The sequence below is a fragment of the Fusarium oxysporum genome, chromosome II (assembly GCF_013085055.1).
Source record: "Fusarium oxysporum Fo47 chromosome II, complete sequence".
Taxonomy (NCBI): Eukaryota; Fungi; Ascomycota; class Sordariomycetes; order Hypocreales; family Nectriaceae; genus Fusarium; species Fusarium oxysporum.
The window spans coordinates 1,914,030-1,929,782 of record NC_072841.1 but is presented as its reverse complement, the minus strand read 5'-3'; the positions used below and the strand labels follow the sequence as shown (position 1 = coordinate 1,929,782).

General features: G+C 49.2%; 8 protein-coding genes across 8 annotated transcripts; 6 read left to right on the top strand and 2 right to left on the bottom strand.

The window, feature by feature from the left end:
* Positions 1-63: 63 nt before the first annotated feature.
* Positions 64-2,264, top strand: FOBCDRAFT_154570 (WD40-repeat-containing domain protein). Its single transcript, XM_031173218.3, has 2 exons — positions 64-740; positions 794-2,264. Exons 1-2 carry the CDS (start codon positions 221-223, stop codon positions 1,807-1,809), a joined length of 1,536 nt encoding a protein of 511 aa, XP_031050003.2. The 5' UTR covers positions 64-220; the 3' UTR covers positions 1,810-2,264.
* A 283-nt stretch (positions 2,265-2,547) lies between these two features.
* FOBCDRAFT_154567 (uncharacterized protein) lies at positions 2,548-7,765 on the top strand. Its single transcript, XM_059608371.1, has 5 exons — positions 2,548-3,720; positions 3,774-3,871; positions 3,921-4,358; positions 4,404-7,181; positions 7,229-7,765. Exons 1-5 carry the CDS (start codon positions 2,979-2,981, stop codon positions 7,481-7,483), a joined length of 4,311 nt encoding a protein of 1,436 aa, XP_059464108.1. The 5' UTR covers positions 2,548-2,978; the 3' UTR covers positions 7,484-7,765.
* Positions 7,766-8,317: 552 nt separating this feature from the next.
* FOBCDRAFT_196666 (uncharacterized protein) lies at positions 8,318-9,793 on the top strand (the record flags this gene model as incomplete). The annotated part of the gene is made up of 3 exons (XM_054703278.2): positions 8,318-8,790; positions 8,866-9,056; positions 9,111-9,793. The coding sequence occupies 3 exons, from the start codon at positions 8,318-8,320 to the stop codon at positions 9,791-9,793; spliced, it is 1,347 nt and encodes a 448-aa protein (XP_054559253.2).
* Positions 9,794-10,471: 678 nt separating this feature from the next.
* Positions 10,472-11,712, top strand: FOBCDRAFT_256916 (putative sugar transporter; the record flags this gene model as incomplete). The annotated part of the gene is made up of 4 exons (XM_059611193.1): positions 10,472-10,505; positions 10,554-10,809; positions 10,856-11,110; positions 11,152-11,712. The coding sequence occupies 4 exons, from the start codon at positions 10,472-10,474 to the stop codon at positions 11,501-11,503; spliced, it is 897 nt and encodes a 298-aa protein (XP_059466728.1). The 3' UTR covers positions 11,504-11,712.
* Positions 11,713-11,995: 283 nt separating this feature from the next.
* FOBCDRAFT_214589 (uncharacterized protein) lies at positions 11,996-12,368 on the top strand. The gene has a single exon (XM_059609384.1). The coding sequence runs from the start codon at positions 12,000-12,002 to the stop codon at positions 12,234-12,236; it is 237 nt and encodes a 78-aa protein (XP_059466727.1). The 5' UTR covers positions 11,996-11,999; the 3' UTR covers positions 12,237-12,368.
* Positions 12,369-12,544: 176 nt separating this feature from the next.
* On the bottom strand, positions 12,545-13,345 carry FOBCDRAFT_269012 (uncharacterized protein; the record flags this gene model as incomplete). Its single annotated transcript, XM_031173212.2, has 2 exons — positions 12,545-12,948; positions 13,009-13,345. The coding sequence occupies 2 exons, from the start codon at positions 13,343-13,345 to the stop codon at positions 12,545-12,547; spliced, it is 741 nt and encodes a 246-aa protein (XP_031049997.2).
* Positions 13,346-13,897: 552 nt separating this feature from the next.
* FOBCDRAFT_214586 (GRIM-19) lies at positions 13,898-14,857 on the top strand. Its single transcript, XM_031173209.3, has 4 exons — positions 13,898-14,104; positions 14,289-14,395; positions 14,525-14,677; positions 14,733-14,857. The coding sequence occupies exons 1-4, from the start codon at positions 14,054-14,056 to the stop codon at positions 14,779-14,781; spliced, it is 360 nt and encodes a 119-aa protein (XP_031049994.1). The 5' UTR covers positions 13,898-14,053; the 3' UTR covers positions 14,782-14,857.
* On the bottom strand, positions 14,826-15,495 carry FOBCDRAFT_214583 (uncharacterized protein). The gene has a single exon (XM_031173211.3). It carries the CDS (start codon positions 15,472-15,474, stop codon positions 14,866-14,868), a length of 609 nt encoding a protein of 202 aa, XP_031049996.3. The 5' UTR covers positions 15,475-15,495; the 3' UTR covers positions 14,826-14,865.
* Positions 15,496-15,753: the final 258 nt, after the last annotated feature.

Sequence of the window (15,753 nt, the reverse complement as noted above, 5' to 3'; positions counted from 1 at the left end):
CCAGCGCGTGACTTCGCGCCAAATTCAATTAATGAGTCGCGCTTTGGTTTCCGCCCTTCACGTCACCATTCACGATCCTCCCACTTTTGCTGCTTGCGCAAAACAGCACAACCACTCGAATTTTTTGCTCTGGGGAGGCTATTACAAGGCCATACTTGTCACATTTGCTTCACGGACCTTTGTTCAAACTTACTTTTCGTGCCCCTCATTCACCGTGACCATGCCTCCTAAGAAAAGCGTCGACTCGCCCATGAGCGCCTTCGAGCGCAGGCGACAAGAGAATATGGCGTCAAACCAGAAGATTTTAGCCGATGTCGCCGTAGTCGCTAAGAAAGTTATGCCGACACCCCCAAAGAAGTCAACGCCAACCCGATCGAAGACCCGGACACCTGCGAAACGGGAGCCTGCGATGCCGACTCGGCAGTCCTCACGACTCGCTGGTCTCGATGCAGACAACGATACACTAAAGCGAAAACTGGCTGTCGAAGCCGAACATGTCGCAGCGGAGGCGAAAGCTAAAAGGTTGAGAGTAAATGGAGACTTGAAACTCGGCGATATCGCCGTTGAGGGCAAGAAGTATCTCGCTGGTGTGGACGGGTTTAAGGGCCTCGTCCGTGGTGCGCAGCCCGGAGTCCGAACGTTCACGGAGGAAGATATCAAGGAAACCACCGACAAGGATTTGAAGGAGCTGCGAAAGCGTATGGGTGGTTTGAAGTTATACGAGCACTGGGCTCCCAATGGTAAGTAGTGTCTCGCACAAGCGAGAAGCATGTCACTAACCACTGGAACACAGACATCAAGATCACACCCCAACGTGTTTATGCTCTCGGCCTTCACCCCACCGAGTCGAAACCGCTTATCTTTGCTGGTGATAAAGAAGGTAACATGGGCATATTTGACGCTTCGCAGTCTGCTCCTGAAGTCAGCGATGAAGACGAAGATACATCTGTGCCTGATCCTTCCATATCTGCGTTCAAGATACACAGTCGTACGATTACTTCATTCGTTTTCTCTCAGCAAGATAACAACTCTGTTTACACGTCTTCATACGACTCGTCAATCCGGCGACTGGACTTGAACAAAGGAGAGTCCTACCAGGTATGGGCGCCATCAGATCACAATGAGGATCTGCCCGTTTCAGCTCTTGACATGGCGGAGTCGAACCCCCATATGTTGTACTTTTCTACACTCGAAGGCGGTGTCGGCCAGTACGACACTCGAACCTCCGATGACGCCGAAATTTGGACACTTTCGGACCAGAAGATTGGTGGATTCTCTTTGCATCCGCTCCAACCTCACTTGCTCGCGACTGCATCATTAGACCGCACACTTAAAATTTGGGATCTTCGCAAGATCACTGGCAAAGGGGATCTCAGACATCCTGCCCTCCTTGGAGAACATGGATCGAGGCTGTCTGTATCGCACGCATCTTGGAGTCCTGGTGGCCATATTGCGACTAGCTCATATGACGATACTATTAAGATTTACAACTTCCCTGACGCTTCATCTTGGAAACCTGGCCAGGACATAAGCATTGAACCTACCCATCAAGTACGCCACAACAATCAGACTGGTCGTTGGGTGACTATTCTGAAGCCCCAATGGCAGAAGCGGCCTCACGATGGAATTCAGAAGTTTGTCATTGGCAACATGAATCGTTTTGTGGATGTTTTTGCTTCAGACGGTAGCCAACTGGCTCAGCTTGATGGAGATGGTATCACTGCAGTACCAGCCGTTGCACACTTCCACCCATCTCGCGATTGGGTCGCTGGTGCGACGTCCAGTGGTAAGCTTTGTTTCTGGCAGTGAGCCTCGGATTACCGGTTTCAAAATGGGGTGCATGGAATCATCAGCATTTAAGCGGGAGTTTTGGTTTGCTATATCTCGCGAATAATGGATCAGGTTGTCGGCAATGGCGGAACGGAATACGCGTTTGTTGGAGTAGTGTAAATTACGAATGTCCGAGTACGAGAGTCGAGGACTATCAGACCCTTGATTTAAACAATTGCTTTTATGTACATAGAGGCTGAGTCGATCACGTTTTAGCGTTTGTGTGGACTCTGCTGCTCCTAGCCACTCAAGATTTCGCTCCAAAGTGAATGACAAGCTATGGCGTTCCTCTGACTCAGGCACCGAAACTTATCGCATGGACGTTCATTATGACGTGGATTCACAAACAGCTGATCTCTCTCTTCCCTGAGTGAGGGCCTTTATGGTCAGCATGGCAAGGGCACTATTCACATCATCTGTGCTTGTTTTCCCACTTGACCAATGCTTGCATGTGATCGATTCACGGTGTTGAAGGATGAGCCGCCCGATTGGCGTCATTCCTTATCGATAACGGTGGCAGCCAATCATGAACAATTCAGGACTCACAAGAGTGGATAGAACACAACGGTTCCATTGTTTCCCCAGGGTATTTCCACCGCTGAGAAGGTCAGGTCCACTAGCCGTCCCCTAAAACCCCACTGGAGATTCAGGCAGATTGACCTAACAGCCTAGGCAGCGTCAGCCCCAGGGTCAGTTTCCTTCTTGATCAGGAATGCCGTGATCCTTATCTTGATCCATGCTTCGGTCGTTTCCTTGCGATCCGAATGTTTGTTTCCTCCAACTCCTCTTTATGTTTGTTTTTGTTCTCCCCAACAATAACATTCGTACCGTAGCGTAACACTCACACAAGCGAATCTTCACGAACCCCGATACGCGCAGTGGATGGCATCAACTTCGAGTCGTATTGTTTCCCCACGATAGCATAGCGTTGGATGTTTGCGGCGCAAACCGGGTCCATATCCACGACTGCATGACCACTCGCATCCCATCCTCGGACCGTGCCTAGAATTTAACGCTCGATCTAATTAGACTTCGCACAAGAAATATTGAGGCGACACGTTCGTGGACCATCCCATCCTTCCGATCGCAATAGTACCACGACTGTAAGCGCTCGTTGACCTTCGCCCCGCTCGACTTGACCGGCCATCATGGCTTCTCAAGCTGATGATGCTCCGGCCCAAGCCAGCATTGGCGCGGGGGACATTAAGGAGCATGTCCACGAGGAACTCCATCGAAGGAAGCGACAAAACTCCACCGCGACCGTGTTTCCCGAGCCTCTACGAGAAAGCGATGCCGAAGACGAAGAAGAGGATGACACTACACAAGGGCCACCGATGTTCATGAACATGAACCAGAGCATATTCGGTCTTATTGCGACTGCTAGCTCTCGTGTCGACTTTAATGATCGATTCGATGGAATGAGTAGTGACGAAGAGGGTGAAGGATCATCATCACAACATAGCCGTGACCATATCGCACAAACATCGATCCTACAACCAGGAGGCAAGGGAAAGGACAAAGGACACAGAAGGAAAAGGCTTTCGGAGCATAAGTTGTTGCGATCGCTACCTGCGTTGCCAAAACTCCGTTCCCGGCATAAATCCCAACCATCTCGACTATCTGCTCCGGTTGAGACTGCTGATGAATCTGACGTGGAAGACAACGGCACTTTGTCGCCTGCGCCAGCTCTTACCCTGACACGCCAAGATACGCAAGGTGTCATGAGTAGGATGTTGGAGGCCAAGGCGGACTTGTCTAGCAGACCCAGCTTCGATCTGGACCGGTTATCATCTGATGTTAGTCGATCTAGTGATGGCGAGGTAGTCTCGGCTCTGGCAAAGAAGCTCAAGGAGATTTTCGAGTTTGATACATACGAGCAAGTTATTGAGGGTTTGTCAAAGCTTGATCTTGATCTTTTGTCTAAGTATGCTAATCGGCCATAGAATACCCCTGCTGGCTGCTACAAAGTGTCCTTCTTCAAGGATACATGTACATCACTTCCAAGCATATCTGCTTTTACGCATACCTCCCCAAGAAGGCGGCATGTGATAGACTCCCCGACTGCGAGATAGTTACTAACATAAGCTCAGAACGAGGCCGTCAAGTCAGGGTATCTATCGAAGAGCGGCAAACGCAACCCAAGCTACACAAGGTTTTGGTTCCGGCTAAAGGGCGATGTTCTGGCATATTACAAGACTGCGACAGACGTTTACTTTCCCCACGGACAGATTGATCTGCGATATGGCATCTCGGCAAACATTGTGGACAAGGATAAGGAAGGTCTACATTTCACAGTTGAGACACATCATCGAACGTACAAGTTCAAGGCCGACAGTGCTCCAAGTGCGAAAGAATGGGTCAAGAGCCTGCAGAGAGTCATCTTTCGAAGTCACAACGATGGCGACAGCGTCAAGATCTCATTACCGATTAAAAATGTGATCGATATTGAAGATACTCAGATGATTGCATTCGCCGATACTTGTAAGGTTAGAGTCATTGACAATGACGAGACATATGCTATTGACGAGGTAAGTGCCCAAAAGTCTTGGAAAGCTCTCCACTAACAGCCACAGTATTTCTTCTCTTTCTTCAGCTTTGGGAAGGACGCCATCAATGTGCTTAAGATCCTCATTGAGGCTTCTGCAGAAAGCCGGTCAGCGGAGAAAGCTGTGTCTAGCCGTGAAGAGAACGAGAGCTCTCAATCTCCATCCGGCCGGACATCGATGGCAGCAAGCCGTCATCTTCCCCAAATTGACAGACTACATACAGGAAAACTTCCCGATGCCGTGAAGGCCACACTGGCCCCCATGTCGCCATTATCGCCTCATTCACCAAGCCAACTGAGCCCTCGAGCAAGTATGGACGCTCCACGATCAAGCTTTGACGGCTTCAGGAGATTTGGACGCAAGAGTATGGATGTACCAAGTTCCATCGGAGATTTCAGCTCTCGCAGGAGCTTCAGCGGCACCAGACGATCAACGAGTCGTCATCAACACGGCAGCACGACTCCCAAACAGCAACAGGCTCAGGACTCGGGAGATTCGTTTATTCATTCATCGATCGACAACCCAAGTATCTCCACGCTATCACCGTCTTCGTTTGAGGATCCATCCGCGAGCCAGATTCTTCAAGGAAGCGAGGTCTTTCACAGCCCGACCATGCGACGCTCTGCTTCGGCGTCTAGAAAGCGCGATCAGTCTGGGAAGAAAACACCTCGGAACTCTACTTCCAATCGAGAGCGCCCTCGCCACATTCAACATGCAGCAACGACAGGTGCTATGCAGGAAATGGGTGGTGAAACGAGTGATTCTCAGCGTCCAGTAACACCAACGCTCAACAGTATCACTAAGATTGGAGCATATCCCTTACAACGAGCTAACGCCTTTGCGGAGTATCTAAGTCGTACAAGCCAGCGTATGGGTTCTATGTTTGCGACCGAGTCACTGGGTTATGTGGAAAAGGTGCATGGCATGTGGAAAGGAGAACATCGGCATTACGATGAACCTCAAGAGCTCAAGACCGATGATGATGTCGATGATATCGACTCTGACGCGGAAGACAAGACACAGACCGCCATGGATCGATTCCGAGCGCATTTCACCTTGCCCGAGTCAGAGAAGCTTGTTGCAACGTACTTTGGAGCCATCTTCAAGGTCTTGCCTCTTTATGGAAAGTTCTATATCAGTGATCGATCATTCTGCTTCCGAAGCTTGTACCCCGGCACAAGGACAAAGCTCATCCTACCTTTGAAGGATATCGAGAATGTCCACAAGGAAAAGGGTTTCCGGTTCGGTTACTACGGCCTTACGGTCGTCATTCGCGGCCACGAGGAGCTGTTCTTTGAGTTTAGACGACCAGGGCTCCGAGACGATTGCGCAGTGACGCTGCATCAACTCATGGAGACTAACCGTTTTCTTGAGAAGTCTGGTTTCCTTGACCAAGAGGAGCAAGACGATGAAGAAGCTGCTGCTGCAATTGCGGAGCGCGACGCCCTGAAGGCTGCGCGACAGGACGAGTTTGTCAATCACGAGCTGGAGTTACCACGCGAGACCTCTGGAGTTTCGAACGCTCCAACAATATTGTTTGACAACCCCAATTCGTCTGGTCTTGCGTTCAAGCCGCAAAAGTCGATGAAGATCACATGTCTCACCATCGGATCTCGAGGTGATGTGCAACCATACATTGCCTTGTGCAAGGGTCTTCTTGCTGAAGGCCACAAGCCTCGGATTGCCACACATGCGGAGTTCCAAGGATGGATTGAGTCGCACGGCATCGAGTTCGCCCGAGTTGAAGGCGACCCTGGTGAGCTGATGCGTCTTTGTATCGAGAATGGAACATTCACTTGGGCTTTCCTTCGGGAGGCAAACTCGACCTTCCGAGGATGGCTTGACGAACTTCTTGACTCTGCGTACACAGCATGTGAGGGTTCTGAACTTCTGATTGAGTCTCCTTCTGCCATGGCTGGCATTCACATCGCGGAGAAGCTTGGTATACCCTATTTCCGAGCGTTCACTATGCCTTGGACTAGGACACGAGCATATCCTCACGCTTTTATTATGCCTGAGCACAAGATGGGAGGTGCATATAACTATATGACATATGTCATGTTTGACAACATCTTTTGGAAGGCTACGGCTTTCCAGGTGAATCGATGGAGAAGAAAGACGCTTGGCTTGCCCAGCACCAACCTTGAGAAGATGCAGCCTAATAAGGTGCCCTTCCTGTACAACTTCAGTCCTAGCGTGGTTGCACCTCCTCTGGACTTTTCGGATTGGATTAGAGTAACTGGCTACTGGTTCCTCAATGAGGGAGGTGACTGGGAGCCGCCTCAGGAGCTGCAGGACTTTATCGCCAAAGCCAGGGCGGATGGAAAGAAGTTGGTCTACGTCGGTTTTGGCTCTATCATCGTCAAGGACCCTGCCAAGATGACACAAGAGGTCATCGACGCTGTTCTCAAGGCAGATGTTCGGTGCATTCTGTCGAAGGGCTGGTCAGACCGTATCTCGCCGAAAGACGACCCGTCCAAGCCTCGCCCCGAAGAGCCAGAGATGCCTCCAGAGATCCATGTGATCAAGTCCGCACCACACGATTGGCTCTTCAGTCAGATCGATGCTGCTGCGCATCACGGTGGTTCTGGAACAACAGGCGCCAGTCTGCGTGCCGGTATTCCTACCATCATCCGTCCATTCTTTGGCGACCAGTTCTTCTTTGCTACGCGAGTTGAGGATCTTGGTGTTGGAGTCTGGGTGAAGAAATGGGGTACCAACAGCTTCGGTCGAGCCCTCTGGGAAGTGACGCGTAACGAGCGCATGATTGTAAAGGCTCGTGTCCTTGGCGAGCAGATCCGCAGTGTAAGTCCCCCTCGACTCTCAGTTCCACAAGTCACTAACATCCACAGGAATCGGGTGTCGATAGCGCCATCCAGTGCATCTACCGCGATCTCGAATACGCCAAGAGTCTCATCAAGCGCAACGCCGGTAAGGCCGCACAGCACGACGCAAATGAGGACGACGACACAGAAGAGAGCTGGACATTCGTCGGAAGAGACGAGCCAGATCCCGACGCCGTGACGAAGAAGCTGAGTGAGGGTTTAGTAGACACTGAGAAGCCGCTGTCTTTGGGAAGTCAGGCGCCTTCAACTGCTGCGGCATGATGTACTTGTCGCTACGAACTGTTATGTGTGGGGGTTTTCTTTGGTAATTTTATCTGGTTGCGTGCTTGTTCTCCTGCATTTAGGTGATGGCTTAATTCTGGTCTTTTGGATGACTTGGAGTCTGGATGGATGGCTTGTAGATAGACGTATGATCTAGATGTCATAGACTACGTATGAAGATAACACTACTTCGTCTTGGAAACTGACAAGCGAGGTTTGATGCTCTGACTTCGATGATGAGACTGGCAATTGGTACCTACATAATAACTTATTACAATGCAGTTCGATGCCTTGATAGCGAGCCTCATGGAGCTTTCGCTGAGTTTATCCCACCATTTATCCACTATTTGCTTATGCGCTCGTACCTTTTTTATTGAGTCAAGGACATCATGTGGGTTGTTTAGTCTTGATTGTAAGGAAAGTTAAAAGCTGTGTGACTTTGGCGAATAACTCAGAAGCCTCTATGAACTCTCTGAACTCTTCATTGACAAGTTGTTACGTCACTACAGCTTAATCAGGACCATGAATCTCATAAATCGCCATAATAGAGTTATGAATGGTTCACGGTAGAAAGAGATAATGAGAAAGCTCCATCACACAACAGCTTATGGAGCATCTTGTGCACGACTGCAAGCATACACTCAATTTTCACTCTTATTCTGATGGACAATTGCCAAAGTTACTTTTCGTATTCACAAAGTTACTTTTACTGTGAGCAGTGTATGAATCCTCATCTTTCCCAAGTTCCTCTACTTTTACTTCTACTTCTCGTTCACTTTAACCTCTATTAACCACATCCTCTCAACACGAACTTTCCCGCACATATAAAACAAAATGACTCGCTGGTACTCACTCCCTCAAGAGATTCGCGGCATGATCTTGGGGTACATCGTTATTCACGACCGTATCGCGCCCTATACTCCTGTCTCGATAGAATGGCGCGACGCCACTGAGAGGACCTTTCGGCACCTTCGTATTCAAGCTTCATCTTCGGACGCTTGTGGTAGGACCCCAACGGTATTTGAGAGTCTTAGCCGGCTGTGTGGTCGACACAGACGACTCGTCAAACACATCTGGCTCAACATTGAGCATACCAAGCATCCTAAATGGTGGGACGGTAGCTATAACCTTAGCTTAAATGATCGGGCTATCGGCGTTGCTGCGAAACGGTTATTCCAGGCCGTGGAATCCTTGCCGTCACAGAACGACTTGATGCTAGAGATCAATGTGTATGAGCCTATGTCCTACTCGGAGGAGTGGCTCAAGGGGCATCACTATGGGGGTCCAGGGGAACAAGACGAAGATATGTGTCTTTTATCGACTTCTGAACCCAGGGACCTCGCGACCCCTCCCCGCAAGGCACTATAGTGCTTGTTTAATAGGGTGGACTTTGACATGCCATCTACTCCCTCTGTCCAAGCCGTTACCAAGTTTCTTCTTCCTCGACATTGCAGGCGTCAATTTTCAGCAGAAACTCTGTCTTGCATGTTCAGACGACTTCCCCGGTTGGAAGAGATTGCCTTTGAGACTTGGGATCTCTCGGATATTCATTATGGATTCTCTCATGGTTACAGTAAGTCTTTGACTCCAAGTTACGTTGCAGTTTCAAGTACTGACATGTTCGCAGGATACGCACAACACCTGCTTGCAGCACCTGATTCTTTCAGGAACGTCAAATCTATGACCGTTTTTCAAGATCGCAACAAGTACTTCAACGCGGTATCTCGCCTCCACAAAGAGGAGCTTCCACGCAGTCATCAAGCAAACGTAGTGACTCCGCCGGTCATACCGTCGAGGCAGCCAGTACTTGCTTGGGAATTCGCGACAGCAAGTCTCTACCTTGAGCATCTCTCCATTGCTTTTATAATTGACGCCGTCGACTTCTTCGATCAATGTCGAGAAAAGTGGCTATGGTGCGAGTTGCGTTCCCTTACACTGACGTCCCAACTTCTCACCTGTAATGACGACTCTTTCAAGATCAGCGGACTATTACAAACTGCTGCGCAAATGGCCACGCACATGCCAAAGTTAGAGAGGCTTACAATATGGAATGGCGGAGTCAACGAAGCATGCGCCTTCACATATCGCAAGCATCAACACAATGCTTCGGTGATATGGCAGGCAAAAGGGGGTACACAGATATACCCCGCAGTGCACAGCGCCTGGGAAAACGTGCATTCTCGATGCTTTCTCAGTGTCGAAAGGAAGGGCACTTGGCCTATTATTGTCTCACACTGCTGCCATCTCGTGTTTGGGGTTGGAGCATGTGGTGAGCGATGTGTCGTTGAGACAGATGCAACTGGAGAATAGTATTCCTTATTAGTATGTTGGGGTAATTGGAAGGGTCTGCATTGCGAAGATAGGGGCATTTACAAATATCTCAGCTTATTATATGTCAACAACACGTGAGGAGGATTGTCATCCTTGTCGTCTGCAAGTGAAGTTACTCGCATACAAGAAGCAAGCTTAATTCCCCACGGGAAAGCCACCGAGGTGTTTGTTTCATCCCACTTGACTCGCTCGCTAAGAAGAAAGGTATGAGATCTTCCCTGGTTGCACTCAGGCTAATGCGACAGTACCACTCATCACTGCATCTCGGGTCGATGGCAACCGAGAGAAAGTCAGGTGAGGTCGAGGCAGCCAAATAATACATCCACTATACCGTCAAGCAAAGGATTATGGGGATAGCTCGGGAACTGTCTGCATAAAGCGGCTAAATGGAAGTTGAGAATGGCGATTCGGGTATATAAGTCAATTGACAGACTTGGTAACGATGTGCATCGTCTACTACATCATCTTTGTACTCTAATCACCTTCTTCTCAAGACATTGAATTATTGAAAGAAGAGTTTTACTAATGGCCAAATCATTGAAACGGCCCTTCTTCGGTCTCAGAGGAGGATGGCTTACATTCTGGATAACAGTTCGTCACGCAACGCAACCCTTCACTTACACCTTCTAACCATCCCAGGTTGCATGCGCAACTGACATGACACTCTTTGGCTACGACCAAGGAGTGTTCAGTCAGTTCACCCTTGGCCTCCATTAAACTCAATCTCTGACACTCTCAGGTGGTGTTGTCGTAACTCAAGACTTTCTCAAACTTGACAACCTCGTCGGTCCAACAAAGACGAACGTCCTTGCTACTGTAACTGCAATCTATGACATTGGTTGCTTTGTTGGCGCTGTCATTACTTTCACTATTGGCGAAAGGCTCGGAAGGAAGAAGGCCATTATTATTGGTACAGTGATCATGTCGATTGGCATCGTTGTAAAGGTTACATCTTATAGTCTTCCGCAGATGACCGTCGGGAGGGTAGTTCTTGGGTGAGTGGCCCTCCACTTGGGCGTAGCATGGACTGACTGGGTATAGAATAGGGAATGGTATAAACACCGCTACAGCACCGATATGGCAGACTGAGACAGCACAAGCCAAATGGCGAGGTAAACTTGTCATTCTCGAAATGGCGATGAACATTGCTGGTTTCTGCCTCGTCAACTGGATCAACTACGGTTTATCCTTCGTTGAAGGCTCTGTCGCATGGAGGTTCCCCCTGGCCTTTCAGTTTGTGTTCATCTTTGTGCTTTTCGCCACTGTTCCATGGCTTCCAGAGTCTCCTCGGTACTGGTATACACCTGACTCTTGAGACAACGGCTAACAATGAACAGCTGGCTCATCGCTCACGGTCGCACACAAGAAGCAACAGAGATCCTCGCCTGTATCGAAGACAAACCAACGACATCCCCAGTCGTAACAGCTCAACTTCACGAGATCCAGTATAGCGTTGACTATGAACTTCAACACGCTGTGAAGTGGAAGGATATCCTCCTCCGTCGCAACAAAGACACGGCCGATACCAAGACTCTTCGGCGTTTGTTGCTCAGTGCAAACACCCAACTCATGCAACAATTCGGCGGGATTAATATCATGAGTTACTACATGCCCACCGTTCTCATCAACAGCGTTGGTCTATCAGAGAGGATGGCCCGTTTGCTCTCCGCTTGCAACGCAGTGTCTTAACTAATCTTCTCATCAATCGCGATTCTTCTTGTTGAAAGATGGGGACGGAGAGGACTTATGCTACTCTCCACGTCTGGTCAACTATTGTCGTTCTTGGTCATTACTATTCTTTTGAGGTACACGGTTGGTGATATGAAGGAACCGCTGGGATCGGCTTCTGTGGCGTTCTTCTTCTTTTACTTCATTTCTTTCGGGGTCGGGATGTTAGGTGTGCCGTGGTTGTATCCCACGGAAGTGAATTCTCTTCCCATGAGGACGAAGGGAGCAGCGCTTGCTATTGGGACAAATTGGTACTTATCGGGCTTTGTATTGGTGTTTGAGTATAGGACTAACAGGCAGCAGGATCACAAACTTCATCGTTGTGGAAATTACTCCTATCGGCATCCAGAATCTTGGCTGGCGCTTCTGGATTGTATGGACTGTTACGAATGCCTTGTTCCTACCAGTTATTTACTTTCTATACCCTGAAACATGCAAGTTCAGCGCTTCAAGTAACATGAGCAAAGCTTACCTATTCCCAGCGAACCGAAAACTTGAGGATATGGATGCCTACTTCCGAGAAAGCCCCTCCGTGATGGTCATCAGAGATAACGACGCGATCGTTACCAAGAGACCTGGGAAGTACATTCAACGGGAGCAGGAGGACATCCAGAGGGAAGAGGCTGAGGATGGAAGTCCGGTTGTAGGAGTTGGTCCTGAGGAGAAGGGTCTCAGGGAGCAAGGAAACTTCTGAGTCTAAGGGCCACTAAGCTTGCCTAAATCGTATTGTCATTTAGGATAGGCGTGTTGAGTTTCCTTAACGCCCCAAGGGGCTGCGATGAAGGTTGTTCCAACAGTAGGGGTATCACAAGATCACGGATGCGAGCAGTTCAGAAATGCCAAATATATTTCAAGAGCTGAAGTAGGCTATGCAAATTCCACTCTTGAGCTTCTTGGTGTGTGAATAGACATGAAACACGGTGAACTATTGACACACCCCGTCGATCCATGTTCATCCGCAGCCAGTTCTTAATCGTAAACCCCTCTTCAGATGATTCGTCGTCAGATAGACTCTTCATCATCAGCGTCTTCGTCTTCTCTCTGCATATCCTCACCCATGGCGATCTCAGTCTCTTCATCACTTTCATCCTCTTCCTCCTCAATATCCCATTCCATCGCCTTCTCCCCGTACATATCCATGTAACTTTGTGCCGTGATGGGCAGCACTGCATCCCCATTGTCAAACCTCCTCAACTTCAACTTTGCCGCTTTGAACCACCATCTCTCCAAGAACTCGTCCTCCAACTCCACAAAATGCGGATTTCGCTTCACCATACGAACCTTTCCGTGCTTCTCCCCGCCTGGGCCATTCCTTATCTGTGGCTTGTACAGCAAGTCATCAAAGATAGGGCAGTCAAACCAGGGCGAACTGAGAAGCACATCGCGCCAAAGACCATCTTCATGGGCTTGCTGTGTCTCCTTAAGATGCGGGGAGTGCATGATCTCGCGCTACCAGGCCAGCATACCGTGCATGTCGTGGAATTCCCAGAGTCGTGCGTTGGGAGCGTGGATATCTTTGTAGCGACGGTTTGAGCGGTCAAGAGCAGTCCAGAAGAAGAATTGGATGTGTTCGTCCTTGTATTCCCGGATGTTGGGGCTGCTGCTGAGGGTCATGAAGATGCGTACTCTGCTGGAGGCCGCGAGAAGCCAGTCTTCGTCTAGATCTGATGTTGATGGAATGATAGGGCTTTTGTTATTTGGATAAGGGAAAAGATCTAAAATCGGGGTATGGCTTTTGTGCCACATCGCTTCGATGTTGCCTGGAGGGTCTGGCCTGTAGCCTTCAGGGATGTCATCCTCCATCATGAGGTCTCTGTTTAGGAATTACCAAGTTCTTGACCTGCCAGAATGAAGGAGATCTTTATAGTCGCAATCACTGCAAGTCTACTCTGTGAAGCAAACGCCTTCGTTGGCAAACGCTATGAAGCAGCATTGATGATCAACAAATCGCACATCAATCATCGTACAACAAACAGTAAAGAGTTGCAAGAGCACCCTCAAACGCAACTTAATCGAAGCGAACGTTTTCATCAAACACGAGCCCATAACGGAGAGTGATTCCATCGCATAAGGATAAAGCCGTCACTGTAAGCCAGCTGGTCAAGACGCGGCAGTAAAGGGTGAAAATAAATAAACATGATTCTTCAAGATCCAAACATGTTTCCGTATATTGTTGCTATGCATGACCCAAGTACAAAGACATAAAGACAAAGCAAACAACCTCAATTGCTTCAAGGTAATGGCGATACCTTCACTTGCTAATCCCTACAAATCTACTGGCCAATCCGCTTATGTAACCCACTTTCACATCCCAGCACCCAAAGCTCCCCAGTCACCTTACGTAATCGGTCAAGTCTGTCAACCGGAATTGACTGGCAGCTCAATTCAATCAATCACCTCACAAACCGAAGCCCGCCCAACGCGACAGCAAACGACGAGCCCGCCCGCACGAGGGACGATACGACAGTAGCGACATTCGAGACCAGCGAGCGACATTCATATTTGCCCAGCATGCCTCAGGATATGCCCCCTCGGGGCGGGTATGAGCCCGTCCAGTACAAGGTGCGTTGGAGGTTTACGGGAGTGCAAATGGGACGATGTGCTGTTTGAGGATGTCTGGGGGATCAATTGGTTTTATAAGAGTTTGTTAAATGGGTTGAGGGGGTGTCACGATCGATTGCGAGGGCTGGGAAGACATGGAGCAGTTGCAGGCAGTTGAAATGAACGTTTATCTGACTTTCTACAGCGAAACCTCCCCGCGAAGGGTTTCCGTCCTGGTATCCTCCTCCTCGGAATGGGCGCTGTTATGGGCTATGGCTGGTATAAGCTGATCGGCGGCATGCGCGAGGCAAAGTACGTTATTTCTCCCTCTAGCCGAACATGCATCTACAACAAAGCACGCCGACAATCTACAAACACCCCACGACCACGATTGCTTACACAGAAAACAACGATATCGAGTCCAATACTAACAGCTACCAGCGAACTCGGCCGTGAAAAGATGTGGGCTCGCATCAACCTCATTCCCCTTCTCCAAGCCGAAGAGGACCGCGATCAAGTCCGTCGATACCTGGCCGACCAGAAGCGCGAGAAGGAGTTGCTTGGTGACAATGCCAAGGTTTACAACAGCGACCGGTTAGTTCCCTCATCAAGAGGTAGCGTTGATGGAGAATACGCTAACACGGGGCAGATTCGTGAGGCCGACTTTCGCTGTTACACCCCCTCCTACTACAAACTAAACTGTGGAAAGACGCAAGCTTGTATATATGTTTTTAACAAAGTGGTTTTACCTAGAATTGAAAGGACTACTAGGAAGACACTGGCTACCCCGACTGTGACTGCTTCACACTCTCGATCTTCTCTTCTGTCCACTCCCACAGCTTCTTTCCCAATTCCTCACTAAAACACATATCATCCCCCTTGTTTGCCTTTCCAACTGGTTCATAAAACGCCACTGTCTCATCTCTTGTTTTGACGTCTCCTGCAGCAGCCCAAGCAGTGTTGTATCCACCCTGTTCAACCGTCATCATATATGGGTTGGTAACATACACAAACATTCTCTTCCAGAATCCCAAGCCTGTGACCAGATTCGTAGCGATAACACCAGGATGAACAACAACGCTCTTGATAGCAGGGTATCGTCGTTCCAATTCCTTGGCCAAGACGATGTTGGCGAGTTTGCTCTGTCCGTAACGACTCCATGTCCCAAAGGGTAAGTGTTCTTGGAGTGAATGGAGCGTCTCAAACTCAATGCCCTTCTTTGGATGGCCTGCGTATCCGAGTGAAGTAACACTTACAAACCGAACCTCACCCCCTTTTTCCGCGGTCTTCTGCATGATTGGTAAAAGAGCCATCAAAAGCGTCGCATTGCCAACATGGTTAACGCCAAACTGCAACTCAAGTCCATCTTGAGTAAGCCCATCAACAGCCATGACTCCCGCATTTGCGATGAAGACATCCAACCGATCATGTGTGAACTGCTTCGCTACGGAGCGCATGCTTGCGATGGATGTGAGATCACATTCGAGGAATGTTGCAGGAGCGGGAGAGATGGTAGATATGAGAGATGATGCGAAGGTCGAGGAGCGGCCGGTGAAGTAGATGTGAGAGGGATTGTGAGAGGCAAGAGTGAGGATGGCAGAGCGGCCTAGACCGGAAGTTCCTGGTGTTTTGTTAGTAGGGGACTGAGAAGAAGGATAAGGGAGACGGAC